At 28.7% G+C, this 23,075-nt stretch overlaps 1 protein-coding gene across 1 annotated transcript in view; it reads right to left on the minus strand.

Annotated features, from left to right (window-relative positions):
* The window catches only part of LOC100164192 (collagen alpha-1(I) chain), a 28,801-nt gene that overhangs the window by 1,984 nt on the left and 3,742 nt on the right, over positions 1–23,075 (minus strand). Inside the window, exons 2-47 of the mRNA XM_001942728.5 lie at positions 18,777–19,649; positions 18,662–18,702; positions 18,450–18,531; positions 18,111–18,313; positions 17,921–18,010; positions 17,325–17,423; positions 16,775–16,820; positions 16,266–16,327; positions 15,031–15,094; positions 14,481–14,557; positions 14,240–14,278; positions 14,007–14,070; positions 13,778–13,831; positions 13,539–13,636; positions 13,350–13,404; positions 13,149–13,211; positions 12,941–12,994; positions 12,797–12,841; positions 12,396–12,440; positions 12,295–12,330; positions 12,125–12,219; positions 11,817–11,891; positions 11,196–11,241; positions 10,486–10,530; positions 9,287–9,357; positions 9,145–9,199; positions 9,013–9,075; positions 8,732–8,811; positions 8,586–8,639; positions 8,303–8,357; positions 8,179–8,214; positions 7,760–7,876; positions 7,573–7,644; positions 7,469–7,504; positions 7,303–7,392; positions 6,799–6,878; positions 6,662–6,698; positions 6,433–6,522; positions 2,690–2,768; positions 2,487–2,550; positions 2,105–2,149; positions 2,001–2,046; positions 1,835–1,906; positions 440–492; positions 281–370; positions 121–202 (exon numbers count right to left, since the gene is read on the minus strand). Of these exons, the coding sequence (XP_001942763.2) occupies positions 121–202; positions 281–370; positions 440–492; positions 1,835–1,906; positions 2,001–2,046; positions 2,105–2,149; positions 2,487–2,550; positions 2,690–2,768; positions 6,433–6,522; positions 6,662–6,698; positions 6,799–6,878; positions 7,303–7,392; positions 7,469–7,504; positions 7,573–7,644; positions 7,760–7,876; positions 8,179–8,214; positions 8,303–8,357; positions 8,586–8,639; positions 8,732–8,811; positions 9,013–9,075; positions 9,145–9,199; positions 9,287–9,357; positions 10,486–10,530; positions 11,196–11,241; positions 11,817–11,891; positions 12,125–12,219; positions 12,295–12,330; positions 12,396–12,440; positions 12,797–12,841; positions 12,941–12,994; positions 13,149–13,211; positions 13,350–13,404; positions 13,539–13,636; positions 13,778–13,831; positions 14,007–14,070; positions 14,240–14,278; positions 14,481–14,557; positions 15,031–15,094; positions 16,266–16,327; positions 16,775–16,820; positions 17,325–17,423; positions 17,921–18,010; positions 18,111–18,313; positions 18,450–18,531; positions 18,662–18,702; positions 18,777–19,649 (3,918 nt within the window). The remainder of the gene's footprint in view (positions 1–120; positions 203–280; positions 371–439; positions 493–1,834; positions 1,907–2,000; positions 2,047–2,104; positions 2,150–2,486; positions 2,551–2,689; positions 2,769–6,432; positions 6,523–6,661; positions 6,699–6,798; positions 6,879–7,302; positions 7,393–7,468; positions 7,505–7,572; positions 7,645–7,759; positions 7,877–8,178; positions 8,215–8,302; positions 8,358–8,585; positions 8,640–8,731; positions 8,812–9,012; positions 9,076–9,144; positions 9,200–9,286; positions 9,358–10,485; positions 10,531–11,195; positions 11,242–11,816; positions 11,892–12,124; positions 12,220–12,294; positions 12,331–12,395; positions 12,441–12,796; positions 12,842–12,940; positions 12,995–13,148; positions 13,212–13,349; positions 13,405–13,538; positions 13,637–13,777; positions 13,832–14,006; positions 14,071–14,239; positions 14,279–14,480; positions 14,558–15,030; positions 15,095–16,265; positions 16,328–16,774; positions 16,821–17,324; positions 17,424–17,920; positions 18,011–18,110; positions 18,314–18,449; positions 18,532–18,661; positions 18,703–18,776; positions 19,650–23,075) is intronic.

Raw genomic sequence — 23,075 nt, forward strand, 5'->3', positions numbered from 1 at the left:
TTTAATTCTCACTGTTAAACACATTACTTTTATAAAAAAAATACATGTTGGTACCGCCTATATTCTTTATGTAATACCTACTATGGGTAACATAATATTCTATAATATTTAATTTATTACCTTTCATTCCTTCAGGGCCTATGTCTCCTTTATCTCCCTTTTCTCCTTGAACTCCGGGAGGTCCTGCTTTACCTCTTTGGCCCTAGAACCAAATCATACCAGAGCAATGAATTCATATATGTAGGAACTAAAACTAACTGAATTAACTTCTTAAACTTACAGGAGGGCCTTCTACACCTTGTGGACCATTTTCACCGCGTAAACCTCGTTCACCCGGATTTCCAGTTGGACCAGGTAAGCCTTGTGGACCCTATATTTTAATGTTATAATTAGTATATAAATAGTTATACTAATTGTTCGATAGTAACAAATGACTTACAATCATTCCTGGTGAACCTGGACTACCTAGATTGCCAGGTGATCCAGGTGGGCCTGAAATTATATAAATTAAACCAAGAAATTAATGAATTTAATAAAGTCACATTTATTTTGCATATTTTTATTTTTATTTATATACCGAACGGCTAACATCTCTAAACAATCTAGAAATTAGTTGGTCAGGTGTAAAATGATCCCACATTATCCCGCACCGGAATAATGAGCCATGTCAATGATATGGTCAGGCTTTTTGTACATACCAGTTTGACCAAGTGAATTTAAAAAAAAAAAACAGCTGACAAGGCTATAGGTACCTACACGATTAAAAATAAGTAATTTTTATTTTGAATTATTCGTATTTTTATGAGTTTTTTTTACATATAGGTACTACGTACAATTTGCACAGTGAAACTTCAAATATACTATATTATGTTAATTTTTAAATTGTTAAAATCGTAATTCATTTTATCTAGTTCCAAAGCGGAGTGATGAATGTTTTACTGTTTTTATTTTATTGATATTTTTTACTTTTTAATTTTTTTTTCGATTTGTGTTTGATCAAATTGTTGTTTTTAAGCTTCAAAATCTAATAAAGCGTAAAAAAAGTCGTCATATTATGCTGGTGTAGTCACAATTTTTTTTATAGATACTCGAATATCTAATTTTGATGATATTGGATATTTAAACAAAAAATAATGATTTTTCCTCTAACAATTTCAGTTGTAATATTTTAATTCAAAAAAATAATTACCGAGGGATTTGAACTTTTTTGTCATAACTCATTACCTACGTTACGTAGGCTACGTATATTATTCTTATTATATTATTTTCTATATACCTACAATGAAATCGACAGAATATTTTTACTAATTTAAAGCTATTTACCTAGGTATATTACGACCATATTCACAGTATTCTACGAGTGCAAATTGACCTAGTTAATAATATTCATATAATAATAATATAAAAGCGTGGCATTAAATAACTATTGAGAAAATCGAAAAATGATCTGTCTTAAGTACCATCTTGATCCAATTTGCTAAAAGATAGGTTACCTATACTATATGTTTAAATCGAAGCATTCCTTCTGGTAGAAATTTTGTATACAGGATAAATAAAAAATAAATAAGTAAAATAAAATGAACACCATTGTAAAACTACTAGCTACCTTGCTCCACCCAGAATCTATTATTATAAATAAAATGATAATTTATACCTATTATAATATAGTTATTTTGTAAGTAATTTAAATTTTTCCACTTATTATATTATATAATATTTCGTTAATTTGGTTTTCTTCTTTTTTGTGTTTTTAGTCCTGGTCTAGGCATTTTTTTTTTTATCATCTCATATCTCTAGTTAGTAGTTATAATATTAGAATTAATTAATATTCTACCTTTATCTCCTGGCCTTCCGCTGATTCCCGGGGCTCCAGGTAAACCAGTAGCTCCATCTTGACCTCTTTCACCTACAATATAATATTATATATAGTGATTACTGATTTTAGTTATAAATCTATAGTAATAGGTAGGTAGGTATTAAAAATTTTATAAATCACAAACCTTGAGGTCCTGGAGAACCTGGAGGACCAGCTAAACCTTGAACTCCCTAAATAATAAAAAAATTGTTAATTGAAATTCAAATGAATTTAGTAGTTGTATAATACCTGTGAACCATCTGATCCTGGTTTTCCTGGAGATCCTTTGTCACCCTTTTAATAAATTTAAATAAATTTGTATAATAATATGTAGAATGTAGATAATTTGTATTTGTCATTATTATTATTGAAATTTAATTGTTTCATCATCCATAAATGAATAGAAAATCTATGTATTACCTACAAACTTGCGATATTATTTCTATTAAAAAAGTTAAGTTTTGTTAAAACAATGTGAATCTAATATTTTAAAAAGTATTGAACGAAAGTTATAATATTTAATATTATATCTACCTAAAATAAAGAAAGTAGTAATAAAATACGTTCAAAATTCAAATACTGTCTTCTACTGAGCAACACAATACAATTATAACATAATTATTTTACTTACTGGTAGACCTTGTGTTCCTCGCATTCCCATTGGTCCTTGACTGCCTGGAACTCCTGTCAGTCCCCTGAAAGAATATCGAAAATATATATTCTAAAGTTAAAAGACTATGCTCAAAACAATTAGTTTTTCGATCCTTGTTCAAGATATACTTTAATATTTTATAGTTATATTACATAAAATAAAGTAATATCATACAATATTACCTTTCTCCTACGGCTCCCTGTGGACCAATTGGTCCTACTGGTCCTGAAGCTCCATCTGCACCAGTTTCACCTTTGGGGCCTAAAATGATCGAATTTAACATTAATATAAATATAATATAATATATATTTATTTTTATTGAGTATAGATATAGGTACATAATAGATGATTACAAAATGTATTTTATTAATTATTACCATCAATTTAACTAATATTTTTTTATCCTGTATACAAAATTTCTACCAGAAGGACTGCTTGGACTTCAACATAATATGGTACCTTATCTTTTAGAAAATTGGATCAAAATGGTACTTTAGGAAGGTAATTTTTCGATTTTCTCAATAGTAATTTAATACCACTGGAAAAACCACGGAAAAATTACAAAAAACCGCAAAATAGGATTTTAATTTCTAACGCTTTGTTCATCACCACAGAAATGAATATAAATAAAAATAAAAATAATGATTTTAGTTATTTTGTTGTAATTTATAATATTAATTCAACTTACAGGTTATAATAAAATATAATAACAATATAAAACATCCATTATCCAGACTGACAAACCGTCTTCGCTCAGAATCGTTTTTCGTATAATCCATTATACAGTGACCCACTTGTAACCTACTGAACAGCAGAATGACATCCACTTACCCACTTTTTTGTTTCTTTTAACTTGTTGAGCTATATATATATAATATATATATATATATATTTGACAATGTAGTATTTATTTTAAAAAATGTCAATAACTCAATAAAAAACCTCGAAATGTAATGCAAGGTTCCTCGTAAGTAAGTTGTTCATATTCAATTAAAAAAAAACAAAAATAGTTGGTCAAGCCTAAGCGTTTTGTAAGCGTTTAAGGATATAATTTTGACGAAATTTATGACGCAATTATAGTACTTACAAAAAGTGTTTGAAAATTTCATGAAATATTTCAGTATTTTAATAAATTTTGTTTTATTTTTAAATAAGTTTTATATTTATATATAATTGTCATAAATTACTTTCATAACTGTATGGTACCTGTATGTATACCTAACCTTTGGAATTATACATTTAATATGGCATTCAAAATTTTTAAATATTTGATGCTTAAATGATACAAGTAAGTATACAATATACCTACTGTATTTATACATTAGAAACCTTGAACATTGTGTTAAAAAATTAAATAAATTGTGTTTTTATTTGTGTTAAAAAAAAATTTCAATGTTTCACGTTTTTATACTATATTGTTTCATACTTCAAACACTAGGCTACAATATCATTGACAAATGGCCATATTTATATTTAATATTTGTACATTTTAAGCTAGGTTCCTCATAAATAATTATTACTGAAATTAAAAAATAAAATTGAGCGTAATTCCACTAATATTTTTTATGAGCGTCTGATATAAAAAAAATGATATTTGATCTTAATTATACTAAAATTTTTATGGATCATTTGATTCATCCCCAGGTTTAAAGTGAGAACGCGGAAGAAGGACCGGACTCAGTGAGACAGAGCATGGAAGTCTGAGCACGAACCACTCGTTCGAGCGTACTCTAGTGGTAAATATCGCGACGAGCACTGTTAAATTATTGACTATACCAAGGAACCTGTCACACGCTTCTCGCTTGTGATGGTACCGACACAACTTGATAGTATATAACAGACATGAACATCACGAGTAAGTGTCCTTCGTGACCGCCGGCCGATTGCTGGCATTAGCTAGCCCCAAGTTTAGCCTTAAGTTTAGCCCTTCTGTGTAGCCCCAGTTATACTATACCATACCGGAAATCTAAAATCCAATGGGAAAGGTGCAAAATTGACGGTTTCAGCTATATTGAATCCACTATTATATCCAGAATGGTATCCATCTGACCGCCGGCCGGCGAAATTTTTTTAAAATACTAAAAATCGGTAATCGGTTCTTTTTTATTTTCATTCGTTTCTATGGTGATAGACAAAGCGTTAAAAATTAAAGTCCCATTTTTAGCGGTTTTTTTATAATTTGTCGGTGGTTTTTCCCGTGGCATTATTAAATAACTATTGAGAAAAACAAAAATAACCTCCCTAAAGTACCATCTTGGTCCAATTTTCTAAAAGATAAGATAAGATCGAAGCTCTCCTTCTGGTAGAAATTTTGTATACAGAATAAAAAAAAAATATAATAAAATAAACACCATTGTAAAACCTTAATAGTAAAATATTATTAGTTTATTCTATTCTGTGGTTTAGGCTAGCTTTGTGCTCGGAGATGATCATACACATTTTAACTGGTTACTTAATTAGTAATTAGTAGTTTTTAATGATAGGTACATTTTTTAATCATAAGTATAACGTTATCGAAAAACCGCATAGTGGTTAACCGTAAGCACATAACCGTGCTTCAGTTAAAGCTTTACTTAATTTTATCGATACATCAAATTTGAGTAAAGTTCCTATAATAGGACAGTCCTATGACGGTGCTGCTGTTATGTCGGGTTCAGAGGGAGTTTATGAGGAGCTCAAAGTAAACTGAGTGCAAAATCATCCACCAGCATCAAAAGCTATATATATCCATTGTATGGCATATAAATTGAACCTAGTTATACTTGATATGTGCAAACATTTAAAGGGATACATTTTGAAATATTTTATTTTACCTACATTTGATTAATTTGTTTAATAATTTTGTAGGATGCTAGAAGTTTGTTTAATGGATTACAGGCTTTGTATGTTTATTTTTCCTATCCAACTACTAGTACCAAATTAATTGAAATGCAAAATAAATTAAACTTAAAAAAAAAAACAAAAATTTGTCAACTGAGCGATACACGATGGATTTGCTGATATAAGAGTGGTGAAGCTGTATTGAACAATTTTGAAGCCATTTTATGTATTTTAACTGAAGAAATAGAAGCATAGAAGCTCAAGGATCTAAAGATGTAGCACAAGCAATTGGTATAATTAATTTATTAATATTTCAATAAAATGTATAATTATTTTCTACAAACTAATGTTTTAATGTTATAGGTGTTTTAGCAACTATGAAAAATGTCAAATTTGTTGTATACTTGTTTATTTTACATGAAGTTCTCAGAATAGTTAATATATTGAGTACTCAGCTTCAAGCAAAATCGGCGACATTAGGAAATTCTGCTAGTTTAGTTAAAGGAGTTATAAGTACTTTAGAAACCAATCGTTCATCTTGCCATTTTAATGAGAGTTGGGATGGTGTCATAACATTTTGCAATAAACATAATATTTCCACTCGTAAAGATGAACCGAAAAGACAAAGAAAAGAGCCTATGTTTCTTAAAGGTTTTGATGTTACAATTACAACTGGAGCTGAGGAAAACAATAGAATAGTTGATGAAAAGACATATTGGAAAACAAGTGCTTTTTTCCCATATTAGATACAGTGATTTTCAATATGACAAGACGGTTTCAGGAAAAAAGTTCCCAAATGACCACATCTATTGACAATTCGTTGAAAATTGATTTCGAAGGAAGTTATTTTATTATTGACCATTATAAGGTAATTTATTGAAAATATAATAATATAGTATAATTATTATTTTAAAATGTAGTACCTAGTTGTATAAAGTATATTTTTTATTTTTTGTTTTATTTAGAATGTTTTTAAATTAAATAGAGAAAACATAAAATGTGAAAAGTGAAATGTTTATTTGTAATTCATGACGCACCGAGAGGTATATTTCTTTAGTGGTTTTGTAATAATTTAATAAGTTTAGAAGTCAAAACAGCATATTACCATCTAATCCGCGTAAACCTGGTGCCCCAACATTTCCTGGCACACCCTGTTTTCCCGGTTCACCTTGCCATCCTTTTGCTCCAACCAAACCTACATTAAAAATAACATGATTAGTATGTGTTTTCTATAAGGAACCTAACAGTCCATATGTTCTATACTAGTATCGTCCACTGATCGAGATTCGACCAGAAAACCCACGTATTGTATATGCTACACTACGATGTAATACCTGGAGGTCCTGGAGGTCCTGTCGACCCAGGATATCCCTAAAACCATTGATACAATAATAATATAATCTGTTCTTGGTTATTAATAAATGTATAGATAAAGAGCACATTAATTTATAGGTTAGGTTATTATTTTTACCATTGGTCCTCGTTCTCCAACTCTGCCTGGTATTCCCATTAATCCCATATCTCCTTTATTACCTTGATCTCCACGACTACCTAAAATTAAAATTTCACAGATTCTAAGCGGGCATATTATTGTTATATATTCGTATTTCGTATATATCGTATTCATTTTGTGAACACTTTTTTCATGGAGTATATAAATGGTTTTCTTCAGTACCCATGTATAGCCGTATAGGTATATATTTATGGTTACCAATTGAACCAATTGAACTTCTACTTCATTAAAATGATTTACAAAGTGAATGCAACGTGGACGTATACTTTTTTAATTTAATATTAGTTTATAGTAGTATAATATACTTTATATACTATTTTATAGTTTATTAAAGTATTTCAATGTTACAATGGACTCAATCTATAAGAGTAGGTATTTATATATACTATCCTTTATCCAACATTAACCAAAAAGCTAAGTTTAAGAAACAATCGCATACTCTTATTTAAATGAAACAATCACCTTTTGGACCAATTAAACCCATGGCACCAGGAAGACCAGATTCTCCCATTTTTCCCATTGGTCCGGTATTTCCTTGGTCTCCTTTCATACCTGCATTCAATATATTTTTTAACACTGAATAAAACTGCAATTATAATTTTTATTTATAATTAGCTAGGATACTAACCTGTGTCTCCTCTATCGCCTTTTAGACCTGGCATGCCTGTGTAGTGTTTTAAAATAATGTGTTTTTAATAATTTCCTTTTTAATAAGTTGTAATATACTCTTACCTACTGACCCTGGTGACCCAGGAAAACCTTGAACACCTTGAGGTCCAAATGACCCTCTCTCGCCAGGTGTGCCTTAAAAAGTAATCGAAGAAGTTAAAAAATCTACACATTTTCTCCATAGGTACCAAAGTTGTCAATAAAGCTATTTTTTCATAATTTGGAATTTTGATTAATGTATTGTACCAACCTGGAGCGCCGGGCTCTCCTGGAGGTCCTGTAGATCCGGGCTCGCCTCGTTCGGCTGGTTCACCAGGTGGACCAATTGGACCAACAAATCCTTGAGGTCCTCTTTCGCCAGCAGGACCTTCATTCATTAATTTGTAAGTTATTTTAGTTTTAGATGTTGCATTTTGCTTTTAAAACTAATTATAACTAAACTGAGACAAATTAAATTATAATAAATGATACGTATTGAATTTCTATGCTTTTATAACATCAAAATATTTATTAATTTATAAAATTTTAAATGTTATTAGATTTGTTAGGTACTAATAGAAACGAAATTAGTAATATGCCTGAAAAAATAATGTTTACTCTGCATTACCTCCTAAACCTATTATTATAGTGTGAGACATTATACCTTAATAAATAATTGCTAATATTTACCCGGTGAACCGGATGGTCCTTGCGTTCCAGTAGAACCTAAAATAATAGATAATTTAAACAATTTTTAAGGAGTAAATTTTACTATGTATCATCAAAAATAAAACAATAAAAAAAAACTACACACCTCGTTCTCCTTTCAAACCAGGTAGTCCTTGTTCACCTCTCAACCCTGGTATACCCTAAATTTACATTATATAAATTACGTTTGTGTTAAATATTATATTTCTTTACAAAAAAATTACTATAGATATTACTATATTAGATACTTAAACATTGACCATTGTATTATAATCGTGTACCAAATGGTCTTTACCCGTTTATTATAATACATAAATAATGTTTATTAGAAGACAAAAACTAAAGTCTATAAATCCACTCACTTATGAATATAATGAATATAAATTTACCATTAAACCTGGTGATCCTGAATGTCCTTTGTCACCTCTAATACCTTGTAATCCCTAAAATGTATAAAATATGTTCAATTAAAATTAGATAGCTTTTATTTTTCATATTAAGTTTTAAGTAAACAATTTTAAAATTAAAGACTTACAGTTGGCCCATCAGGACCAGCAACTCCTGGTTCACCTTTAACTCCTTGAAGTCCTGAATGACCAATAGGGCCTCTCTCACCTAAAATTTATTATTTTTAATAGATTTTGGTAACAAATTGTATTCAAATATCATATCAAAAAAATAGTCAATATTTATTATTAAGTACCTACTCAAAGATTATTTTATTAAAAATTTAAATTTTGTTAACAAAAATATATTATACAGCTAAATCATTATTTAAAAAACTATTATTATAAAATATATATGTTATATACTTACCAGGAAATCCACGTTCGCCTCTAGTTCCTGCTTCGCCATGTTTTCCTGCTGGTCCTTGTTGACCTATATAAAAAATTCAAATGAACACATAATTGGATATTGTGCTAGAAATAAAATTATTCGACAATTTACCTTGTTCGCCGTCTTTACCAGGCTGACCCGGGTTCCCAGGTACCCCAGGTACACCCTAAATTAAAAAAATGAACAACTTAAATATTAAATACATTATAAATATACTATTAATTTAAAATATCTTAAACTAGTATGTACTAACTTGAGAACCAATGGATCCCGGTGGACCAACTGCTCCTCTTTCCCCGTCCAACCCTGGCTTACCAGGTATACCTTCAAATATCACGTTTTTATTATATTATGTTAAATAATAATATATAACACACTGATATGTATACTGTTTTTTTTTAAAGTAAAAAATAATGTGTAGTAAAAATATTATAATTTATATAGAAATTATGTTAAATAATTATAAAATCCATTAAAATATGTACCTTATTCTAGATTCTGAGCGGAGCGATATTGTATTGTTTTACACGTATTGTTTTTACAATGATGTGTGTTATTTTTATAATTTTTTTTTTGTGTCTGTCATCATTGTTTGGGACAATAAAACCGCTTCAATTTTCTTCATGTGTATCTTGTTCGATGAGAAAGTGAGATTAGTTGGTGCAACTGTTGGTGCATTTGGGAGGTAAAATTTAATATTCCCAATAGTTTTCAAAAGTTCAGGGTAAAACAAAATACAGATTGAGAAAAAACGGGAATTTTACTCAAAATCGGGTTTGGACAAAATCAATTTTGGTTTTAGGTGTAACTCTAAAACAAATGACCGTAGATACATGAAATGTTTACTGATTAGCATTGTCTAATGCACGATAAAATTTTCAAAATATTTTGACTCATTTTGAGCTGTTCTGTACAGACATTTTCAGTTTTTTAAGTTTTTTTTCTACAAATGTCAATAAAATAGTGTTTATTGGGTCAAAAAGAGTGAAAAATTAATACAAGACTCCTGATATACTGTTACAATAGAAGTTGAAAAATATTAAAAATACATAGGCACAATTTTTTTAGAATTATTTAAAGTTCCATTTTTGACGAAAAATCACACAGTTTTTTTTAATTGTTATTTCATGTTCAAATCTAGACGAAATTACATATGTATTAAATAATTAAGAATAACGATTTTAGTTATTTTGTTGTAATTTAATAATATTAATTAAACTTACCGGCTACCGTATTAATAATAAGTAATAAGAATATAAATATAATATAAAATATCCACATTGACAAATCGTCTCCGCTCAAAATCGTTTTTCGTATACAAAGATATTACAACATTGAATTCAAATTTAATAGCATCCATTATACAATGACCCACTTGTAACTTACTGTACAGCAGAGCGACAGCCACTTACCTGCTTTTTTTTTAAATTATACAGTGATATAAATACTAACCAGCATTCCCTGGAGGTCCTTCTTTTCCTGAATCACCTCTGGGACCTATAAAATAATATATTGAATTAATATTATAATATTACGTTTATAATTAATTTGTGCTGGATAAAATGTAGAATTGAACCGTATTATGACTTGCCGACGCATCTGACACTTTACAATATGGTTCTCAAAATATTACTCTATATATAAATTAAACCAATATAGTAATATAAGATTTAGACTAACACAGACTATATGTATCTAACACAGTCAATGCACTGTGAAATATTATAACAAAGATAATAATGTTAAAGCATGCTTAAGTGATAACATTTGTTTTTTTTTTTCAATAAATATTAGTGATTATGTACCAGTGGTTTATTTTTATATCATACGTTAGTTAATGGAAAATTATTGAGCTGTATAAACCAATTTGAAATCAATTACTCATAAACAACATCGGCAATACTCGAATTGTCCACTAAGTTATCTGACAACAATAATTATTAATTATCGTATTATTATTAAAAATGATTGGACGGCGCTAAGGATAGGCATTTTAGCTACATTGCGGTAAAGGTGTATAAACGGTAACCAAGTATAAAGAAATTATTTTTGTTAATAAATTCTAAAATTATGACAAAAATAAATGTTCTATGTATTCTTAGTGTTGGGGATTTATCTGTTCAATTCAATTTTTACGATAACATAACTAAAATCACACAAACCTGGTGCACCAGGGGGTCCGACTTCACCAGCTGCTCCTGTTACTCCCTGTTTTAATAAAGTAATTTATTTCCATGAGTTATATCTTATGTACTTAAATAGTGTATTTAAACACAGCATATCTATCGTATTGTATGTACAATATAATAAATACTATAAACTATTTAATGTATATACATATTGTATATAAGGTTTTTATTTTATCAGTATTCAGTAAATGCATGTGTTCTTGAAAACATTTTTATAACATGGGTAATTTAAAATAATGTTTGCATATCATTTTTGGAAAAATTCTATTTTTAATATTTTTAAACATTTTAAGTTTCTAATAAAAATATTTTTGTGTTGTAATAACTTCAAATTATATGAAATATTAGTATTTCCAAAAACACTTTAATTGATAGAGAAAAAAGCTGTTAAAAGAATAAAGAACCACTCTACAGTCTACAAATAAATTTCCTATCGTAATTTGACTTAAATTTGTAATGACTAACGTTCCCAGACATTATATTATTTGAAAAGTAATTTTCAATTATTTCAGAATTTATGACATTTGCATATGAAATAAATCTCTGCTAAATGTTCATGTTTATGAAGTATAAAAGTATTTAGTATATACTTACAGTTAAACCTTTATCACCTGGTGGACCTATTGGTCCTGGTAAACCTTGCAGACCTGGTGGTCCTGGTTCTCCAACCTATTAAAACAGTTTTTTAATTTTTTTAATATTTTTTTAGGAACGTACCATGTTCATTTTGTAAGTATTACAGGTACAATGTACATATATTTGTATAGTACAATTTTATTCAAGGTATGTAACATGATTTTTTATAAATTATAAGTATGAATTATTAGTTATTACCTATAAGTTATGATTTATAATACAAGTTATTTAAAATGTTTAAATGTGACGTAATTGAATAGCTTTACCTTTCCATCTGCACCAGGTATACCACGTTCGCCTGGTGGTCCAGACTTTCCTGGAGGTCCTGGTTTACCTATAGATCCACTCAAACCTTGAAGACCTAAGCATGATTTTAGATAAAACAAGGTCATTATTCAACACATATTTACAAAGTCATAGCTTATAATCTTTATACCTGTCATGCCTGGTCGTCCAGTATCACCAACAGCACCTACAAAATTTACAATTATTTTGAACTTGTTAATTCATACAAATCCTATTTACAAAAAATAATACCTTTTGAACCGGGAGGCCCTTCTAATCCTCGATCACCAAGTGATCCTAAAAATTGTTAAAAGTATTATTTTATTCATGTGTAAAATCTATTACAATACTATATAAAAATATCATATAATGCTGACACTTAATGTGTATGTAATATGTATACAATATTTAATATACAAATTTGTAAACTGCATATATCTATTTATATTATTATAATTTCAAATTTGTATATTAAAGGCCGTTCTTACAATGTCCAGTTAAAGTTAAAGGACACTTTACAGGCAGAATTCAGCTGGTGATAAAATCTGTTATCAGCTGGTTAGCGTTAACCGACACTTAACCGGACATTGTAAGAATAGCTTTTAATATTCATTAATATTATACTATCTACTATCTAGCATCTATGTCAATACCCTTGGTGCCTGGTGATCCGTCTGGACCGGGTAATCCACGTTCACCTAAAAATAACAATACAATGAAATATAAAAATATAAACATGTTTATAAAGTGGAAAACATTTTTTTTTTTTTTTTAAAGAATAAAGAATAATTAGTTACCGGGAATACCGCGTTCGCCTTGAATACCGGGGAGTCCTCGAGGACCTTCAGAACCTAAATTAAATTAAATACTATAAATATACTATGAATGCCTGAGGACTGATTGTTTTTTTAATTAAAATTAACTTGATAGTTTAAGATAACACGTATTTTACACAATCACTACCGACTATCATAATTTTAAAGAAAAATAATTTATATTATGTACCTTTTCTGCCTCGTTTTCCTTCCGGCCCATCAATGCCAGGTAATCCTCTTGGGCCAGGAGCTCCTACATTATACATTAATTTAAATATTATATTTTAATTCTAATCTAAACTAAAAAGAATTATGTTATCAAAAATCATTATATTAAAGTATATACACACAAAGCATTTAAACCTATTGTTAACACAATAACACGTCTTACCAGTTTCACCCTTTATTCCTGCTTCTCCTTTATAACCACGCTCGCCATTTAATCCCTTTAAAGAAAAATAGTTATATAATAAGCTATATAATAATTTTAGAGTTAATTATCTATTTTTTGTATATTTATTAATAGGGAAAAATAAAAAGGTGTTTCTTAAAGATTTATAATATAGAATATTTAACTTACATCAGCTCCTTTTATGCCAGGAGGTCCGACACTACCCGTTTCTCCTGGAGCGCCTCGAGGTCCTGGAAACCCAGATGGACCAATGGGTCCACTAGCTCCTAAAATATTTATTTTTCATTATTAGTTTTATATTCACTATTTATTGAATGTTTACTAATTAAAAAAAATTAATTTTAAATATGCATAATATACATTTATAATTATTAGTTAGGATATTTTATCTATATCTTTATGTATACCTGGACTGCCCTTTTCTCCTTGATTACCATCTTTTCCTGGTGTTCCTGGAATACCTACATATTTTATTTGGTATTAGTAAATTAGGTAATTTAATAAGTTTGTAATTTTTCATCATTCATTTCATTATACATATTCGTATAAAATATAAATACTAAAATAATTATAATACATTTTATTTATGGCTGAAATATAAAGTATAGTATGTCCTATATTGTATTGTGTACATACCTGGTTCACCTGATTCGCCAGATTTTCCAGATTCCCCTCTTGGTCCTTGCAAACCAAAACTACCCTATAATATTTTTATTATAAGAAATATATTTTTTAATTAGTTTTGCGTTTATAACAAAGTAAGTAATACAAATATGATTTTTATTCAAAATATAAATTTAACCATGAAAGATATATCATAGTATAATTAGTAATTACTATTAATTTGTATAATTTTTATAAACACATACCTTAGGTCCTGGTAATCCTACATCTCCTTTTGCACCAACCTATAATGTAGATACATACGAAATGTAAGCATATTTATACTTGTATAGTTGTATGGGTATTATATGAGTCAAAAACAATACAATTTAGTAGAAATACTATTTCTCAATAAAACTAAAAATAACATAATATCTAATAATAGGTGCCTACATAATGAATTTAATTAAATTAAGTAATAATTTTGATAAATATATAATAACATACTGAACCCGGAAACCCTGGTGGACCAGCTTTTCCAATATTTCCTGGAGGACCAATAGCTCCGTGTAAACCATCAGCACCTATATTTTCAAATATGATATGGATACATTATAATTTATCCGGGTATATATAAATATATATTTCATCAAAATATATATTTTCAAGGGTTGATGATATATTATTAAATAAAGAATAATAAATACATTTATAAACTATAAATTATCTTCATGACTTCATTACTATGATATTGTATATAGTATAATATTATAAAATATAATTATATTAATTATAAAAATAACATACTTGTAAATGCAAAAAAAAATTAAAATTTTAAACTCATATTGGAAATACATTTGTTTTACTATAATATTATTATTTATTTATAATGCATGTTTTGAAAAAAAAATTATAACAACATTTAGAACGATGAAAACTATTTAAAACTTTTTTTCTCGTGTAATACAACGATTTGTAATCAACTGTGTGAATTATTGTAGAATTATTTGAAATTTTATATTTTGTATATTATATTTATATGTAGGTAATAACAAACCTCGAATTCCTGGTGGTCCAGGTGGTCCTTCTCTGCCTCTTTCTCCTCGTGCACCAATAGGACCCTACAACAAAATTAGTGAATTATGTGATATAAGTGCTTAAAAACGATACAGAAAACTCACCAACTAATATTGTATGATTAAAGTTAACAAATTTAGTTATTATTTCACTGATCATAATATATCAAATAAAAATTTTAATAACCGTTCAAATGATTGAAACTTTTACAGTTAGCATTAATTATTTATATAAAACATTTTAAAATAAATGTTTTACTAAATTGACTCAAACATGTATATACCTACTTCACAAAGAATAACATAATAAATTAATTTTTCTGAGCGAACAGCGATAAATGTAATGAACTATACCTAATGACTGATGGTTTTACAATGAGGTGTGTGTGTGTTTTTTTCTGTCGTATTTAGATACCTTAGGTCAAAAGTAAAAATTCCAGGAATTTTCAGCAGTCCAAAAAAATAAAAATACATATTATTCACAATTTTTTAAGTGGTTGAAGTTAAAATCTGTTTGAAATTCGTAAAAACAACAAATAATTTTTTAGGTATTAAAACATTTAATTTTAATAGCTCAAGCTTAAAAATTAAGGAAATTTTCCCTATAAATTGTTCTTACATTAAAAATATTGAATTAATTATGCGCGATTTTTTATATATATAGATATTTGAAGTTCAAATTTGGACGAAATTTAATGTTTAAACAAATATACAATCGATATTTCTGCAAACAACTTTGGTTATTTTTTTGTAATAAAAAATGTCTGTGCACATTACACAATGAGAATTTCAAAATATTTGGACTGATTTTGAGCTATTTAAAGGTAACTATGTAGTATTTATTCACACTATTTTATACGCGATGACGGTATTGTCTATATAAGTTAGTAACAATAATATATGCGATGATTAGACAACAATTAGTTCAAGATTCAATCCATATTTCTTTTACAAAAATAAATTACAAATAGACAATAGTAGTATAAATATTAAATGTATTAAAAAATATCTTTAGTAATAAAGATTAATTACATCTAGTCTACTCAGAATCGTTTTGCGTATTGACATATTAGTAAAACGTTAAATACATCAATATTTATAAATAATCTTCTATTTCGGAGCAAAATCAGTTTGTGCACCAGATATATTTTAATCGTGTCTAGACCTTAGTTACCTACTAGGTACCTACTACCTAGTACCTAGTTATAATACTTACTACTGAACCAGTAATACCGGGTTGACCAGGAGACCCAATAGATCCCTTTTCGCCGATTGCTCCTACAATATTATATACAAAAATAAATTACTAAATGTATTTAAATAAGAGTTAAACGTGTGTACCAGCATAATATTATTTGTGTATTATAATGGAATATAACAACTTTATTATGTAAATCTTTTTTTACTTTACGTATTAGATAACATTACAGTTGTGAATCAATTACAATTAATTATTTTCAAAAAATACGAAAGTTTCATATAATGCTCATTGCACTCTAGTACTCTACTTAAACTTTTAAAATGGGTATTTAATATTTATATAGCAGTATAAATATATAATTCATTATAGCATACATTATTACTACAGCGTATATACATAAAATCGTTTCATTAGAAACGAATACAGTTCAACTATTAGTATAAATACTTTATAAATTTCTCTAAAAAAAAGATGATCAATTATATCGTGGAACAATAATAATTACTCATATAATCATATATTACCTTGTTCACCTTTTGCTCCGTCGATGCCAGGGAATCCTATGTGACCCTATAATATAAAAATATAAATAGGCACAGTATTTTTAATCTCGATTTCATAATTATTGTTAAAATTATTATATGAAGTGTGTCTCTGGCCTCTGCACCCTCACCGTATTTTTCCGTGTCAATAATTTTCTTTGTAATCAATATTTTTGAAATATGATTTTAGGAAATTATTTCTTTATATAAGCTATAATTATTATAATATTCATAGAGGCTTTTTGATTATTCAAACTCAAAATGAAAAAACTAAAACTTGTTTTCGGGATTATTAAAAACCCGAGAGGTGAGAGATAACCATAATAGATCTAATATGTAATAAATAATAATGTATGTTAATATTTTAAAAGTAGAAAAAATATTGACATTTCATAGATGGTTAGGTAAGCATATTGAAATAATTATTTAAGTTTTAGTAAAATATTATATGTAATATATTAATGTATAATATGTTTATAATATATAGTACATAGGTATACATATTATGTGTGTGCGTGAATGTGTCAAATACCTTCATTCCTGGTATGCCTGGCATTCCAGGTAAACCTCTAGGTCCAGCAGGACCAATAGTACCTGGTTGTCCTGGTTCTGCATCATGGCCTCGTTCACCCTAAAATAACAATTGTAATATTGTATATGCTGTTTTAAGACTTTTAACGCGTAACTCCCACATCAATATATCATCAAACCTATAGTATAATTCAGGGTTGACGGTATTGAAATAAGGTACTAGTATTACGGTATTTGAACCGGCTTACCGAAAAACCACCAACCGTAAAGTATAGGTACGTTATAACTTAGGAATTGAACAATATATATTGATACTTTGGTATTACGATATACCATTCAAACAGTATTTGAGCAATAAACTGGTATAGGTAGCTACTGATATAAGACGGTATATTGGAAAAAAACTGTTAACCCTAGTCTACTTGTATACCAATTATTATACAATTATAATTATAATTATTATAGATTTATATTATGAAATATCAATATTAAATTTCTATCAATTATTATTAATGTGTCAAATGTTAATAAAATATATTAACATAACGAGTTGAGTAATAATATACTCAGTATAATATTCGCATTGTATACACTTACATCTCTACCGGGTAGTCCAGGAATACCTCTAGGACCAACTGGGCCAGCAGGGCCTGGCGCACCACCATCACCAGTTTCTCCACGAGGTCCCTTACAAAATATAAATTATGTTTTAAATAAAGAAAACTTGAAATAAATATTTTAGTGCATATTATTATAATGAAATTTGAAATTAAGAATTAAACCATACTTGGAATCCTTGGGGTCCAGGAGGTCCAGGAAGACCGGGAGGTCCTCTCGTTCCAACTGGGCCAACTTGTGCTTGCATAGTATGAAATGCTTCTGGTGGATAACCGCTATTTATAGGGCCTTTATCTAGATTTCCGTGAACTTGAGCTAATTGCTGGTAATATGTGCTAACATCCGGAGTTGGTCCGGGAATTCCAGGCATTCCTTAAACATATTGTGTTTGCTTTTAATTAAAGGTGTTCTAATTTACTTATAGAAACTAAATGATTTTAACATGAAAATAAATTAAAAATAAATAGGTAATTAATATTAGGAATGTTATATTTATATAATTATTAACCTGGGACTCCCGGTGTACCTGGAACACCTCGTTCACCATATTGTCCAGGTTTTCCTGGTTCGCCTTGAGGACCTGGTTCTCCCTATACAATTATATCATACAAATTACAAATAAACCTAATATTATAATGTAAAAACTTTCTTTATTTTTTAATCATTTCTTTATCTTACTACTTTTTAATATAATATCGTAGAGTTCATGCAGGTACTTACTCGAATAGATGGAACTGAATAGAATGGTGGTATTGTTGTATCTATAAATCAATTAATTATTTGTTAATATCATGCTGATACAGATTGTAGTTATTTTATTGAACAATGAACTTACATGGTACTTGTTGGAAATCACTGTCTATGTAAACATGAGATTCTTTGATAACTTCTTGTTTTCGGTTTATGACGGTTTTATTTAGTGGTGATCTAAATGGTGTAATTTTCATTGGTTGTATAATTGGTGGTTCACTAGTAATTTCTTCTACAGGTCGTGGTGGAATATATGAACTCTTAATTATTGTTTTATACTCATTAGTCTCTTTATATTTCGTTGTATTATATACTGGTGTTCTAGATATATACGGCATTTCAGTTAAATCAAATCTTTGAGACTCTTCTGGTATTTCTGCAGGTTTTTCGGTGGGTTCTTCTGGATTTGCAGCTTGTTTTTCTAGGATTTCAGTGGGTTCTTCTGGTATTTCTATGGGCTCTTCTGGCCTTTCTGTTGGTTCATCTGGCCTTTCTGTGAACTCTTTTGGACTTCCTGTAGGTTCTCCTGGTATTTCTATGGGGGCTTCAGGTACTTCCAAGGGCTCTTCTGGCTTTTCTACGGGTTCCTCCGACCTTTCTGTAGTTTCTTTTGTTGTTTCTATGAACTCTTTTTGTCCCTCCGTAGCATTTTCTGTACTTTCTTGAGGTGCTTCTCGTCCTTCTGGTAGTTCTATTGGTCTTTCTTGGGGTTTGTCCAATATTTCTGGTGGTTCATCTGGTATTTCTGGTGGTTCATCTGGTAATTCTGGTGGTTCATCTGGTACTCCTGGTGGTTCATCTGGTATTTCTGGTTCTTGATCAGATCGTTGAGTAGTTGGATCTTCTATTATTTCACTTGGGTACTGCTCTGGCTGGTGAGGTTCTGTGGGGTGTTTTTCGTAAGGTGGTGGTAAAGTTGGGGGATAAGAGTCCAATGAAGATTTGTTTATAGATTCACCTAAAATAACTAAATTTTAGTATACAATAAATAAATAAATAAATAAATAATTTTAAAAGATGTTTTTCTCATTATTCATTAAATACTAGGAAGTATTCCTCAAGAAAATGTATTATACAGTAAAATCTTCAATAAACAGTAATTATTTGTAAGAAGGAGAATTTATAATTTATAAAGTACAAGATTTTGTTAAAAAAATTCATGAGACACGTGGAAAAATCATTTTTTTGTAATCCTATCTATGGATTTTAAACCAAAAAAAAAACACTATTTGTTAGATAATATAAATTATCGATGTATTATTTATTTTTGTTGATTATTATGCTCATAATGTTGATAATTTCACACAATATTTAGTAAACAAATATTGTGAACATTGAATATGACGTATAATAAATAATAAATTGTAAAATTTAGTAAAATTTAGTAAAATTTAATTGTGTAGGATAATAATCGTTATTTTAAATAAATTTAGTAAAATTTAATTGTGTAGGATAATAATCGTTATTTTAAATAAATTTACATAGTAGGCAACAATGATTTTATTTTAAAATATGCCAATTAATTTAAATACTTTTACTTGAGTAAATAGTATTATTAATATATTTATTTATACCTACTCAATGTGCACAACTAAGGAGAGGATTGGTAGTACTTTGCACTTCCAAATTGTCTGTGCTGGTTTCTAACAATATTGACGATTGTAAAACTTCTGATTTTATAAATCGTCAGCCTAATTCGCAATTACTCCAAAAATGCGATTTTGGGTTTATTTGTGATTAAAATTTAAAAAAAAAATGACATTGTATGATTAAGTTGTAACTGAAATGTAACATTTTATCCTCCATGAACTTAGCAATTAGAAATTGTCGTATCTCCGATGTAATGATTTTAACAAACTAGAAAAAGTCATAACTCCGTATTATCGTGGTAAAAATAATGGAGATTGGACAATTGCGAATCGAGAGATGTGATAGGACATTTGCGACATTGACATTTAACGGAATGTTTTTCATTTCTCATGAAAACTAGTCAATATGGAGTTATGTGATTTGTGAATTAGGCTGACGAAATAATAATTTATGATAATTTATCAAAATATATTGTTTTTCTAAGTTATTTTAATTTATATGGTCAATGAAAACATCAGACGAGTTTATTAAGTTTTGTTTATCATTGTACTAATATTGTACAGTGTGCAAAAATAAGTAGAATCAGTAGGTTTAATTTTTCCTAGATTCCCGACCAACGCTCAATAATCTTCGTTAGGATATAACGTTAGGACAATAAGAGAACGCCATACCCCAACGAACTGTCTCCGTCTACCAAACGTACATCATGGCATGTTTTTCATTCACAATAATACGATTTACTCGGAAAATTCTAAAATTAGAGTGAATTGACCTGTTATAAAATTGAACGGTAAGATTGTTATTTAAGGCATCTAGGAGGATTTTATTTATATTTTTACTAAGAAGCAAGTTATGACCTTTTTAAAACTGTTCACTTTTTGTACATTTTAAAATGACCATAACTTACTTAAAAATAATAATATTAATAAAATCCTCCAAGATCCCCTAGAATTGTAGATAATGATCTTAGACTTGAATTTTTTTTCGAAATTCACCTTTACTTTAGTAGCTTAGTGTTACAAAAAAATTATCGAAAATGCATTTCCTAAATAGCCTAGAAAGATGAACAAGGAATTCAAATATTTTTTTAAAAATTGAAATTGGACTTCTGGAAAAATATTATTTTTCTTCCGCTAAAATCTAAGATTCTAAATGCACGACAAAACGACTCTTTAGTTATGAATTGTGAATTTAAAAATTATGTATAAATACATCTTGTTAACAATATTGCCATCTTGCCATCTTTGCTTAATATACGTGTCCACCATTCACCACTGTTGTATACTTGTATGGTATTTTGTACTTGTTAGTTAGTTGGTAGGTACTTGATAATATATACTATATAGTTATTTTACATTTGGCTAATCATGGGCGTAGTTTTGTGTAATTGTCTGTGGGGGCTATATAGGACTAGAAAATTATAAAAACTTTTAAAACTATAATTTCGGATAAAATGAAAAAAATCAAAGTAAACACCATGAGGGGGCTACAGTTTCTGTGGGGGCGGTTGTAGCCTCCATAGCCCTTATGCATACTTCGCCCATTTATTTATTACATTTGCACATCGGGGTTATGTGGACCTGTCACATTTAAATCCTCACAGCAGCGGCCGATTTTCAACATTTTTCTTGGTGGGGCGGGGGGTTCTAAAAATAATATATATTTCAAAAGTACCTAGGTATTATTTTTTTTTATAAATGTATAATCGTTGATGAATTAAAATCAAATATTTAAATGTATTCAGAATATTTGAAACAGGTATATAAATAACCTTATATTAATATATTATACTATTGTACCTATACAATATAATATAAATAATTATAGTGTCACCAGTTCCCCTAGACCCCCCACCGTAAACCAACCACTGCTTTATAGTAGTTAACGATTGTACATTTGTACATACCTACTACATTGTCGTATTTTTATTTTGAACTCAATTAATTAATTAATTAATTATGATATGTTGAATTGATATTTTATGTTAAATTATTTAATGATTGAAAAAAACATTACATTTTAGTGTACAATAATTTTGCTTATCATAAATAAGGTAGGGGGGTTCCCATGTTGTGCTTTAGGTTTTATTATATCACTCCCATAACTTTTACCCTAGTTGCTACCATGAATAATAGTAGAATTTAAGTTTAAAAATATTAAATTTAGAGCAGGACGTTTCACTTCAGTGGACAAATTAGACAGGTGTATAAAATTCGTCAATATAATTCAACATTGATAACAATTTTATTCAAATCACAATTTAAAATTTAAATATGTATTTATGTTAGGATAGTTATGTCATTGATAAACGTCGAAAACGTTCACGCTTTATTATTGTCAATCTTATTCAATGTATCATATCAATTGAAATTCAACTAAGCCGTGTACCTACCTATAGATTTGAATTAATTATCAGCTCAGCCATTTAACTACCTATGTCATTATTAAAAGTATTTAAAACACATGGATAAATTAAGCCTGTACACAATTTATGTCTGTTTGTGGGTATTATGTGTGTTAAAAATTGTTTATTTTCCAACTCATAACTAAAAGTGACTATCCAATTGTGGATGCAGACATACAGTGTGATGTAAGATCTATTGAGACACGACGAATAACGATTAAGTTGTATAGGTATATACAGGGCCGTCCCTACGGGCAGGGCGAGCGGGGCCCACGCCCCGGGCCCCGCGCTCTCACCACAATTGGACAGGCCCCGCTTTCATGGATACATAAAAGGTCAGTTGACGAGCAAAAAAAAATGTACATATCATTTTTTTTTCATGTAAAATTG

Source organism: Acyrthosiphon pisum, chromosome A3, assembly GCF_005508785.2.
Source record: "Acyrthosiphon pisum isolate AL4f chromosome A3, pea_aphid_22Mar2018_4r6ur, whole genome shotgun sequence".
Taxonomy (NCBI): Eukaryota; Metazoa; Arthropoda; class Insecta; order Hemiptera; family Aphididae; genus Acyrthosiphon; species Acyrthosiphon pisum.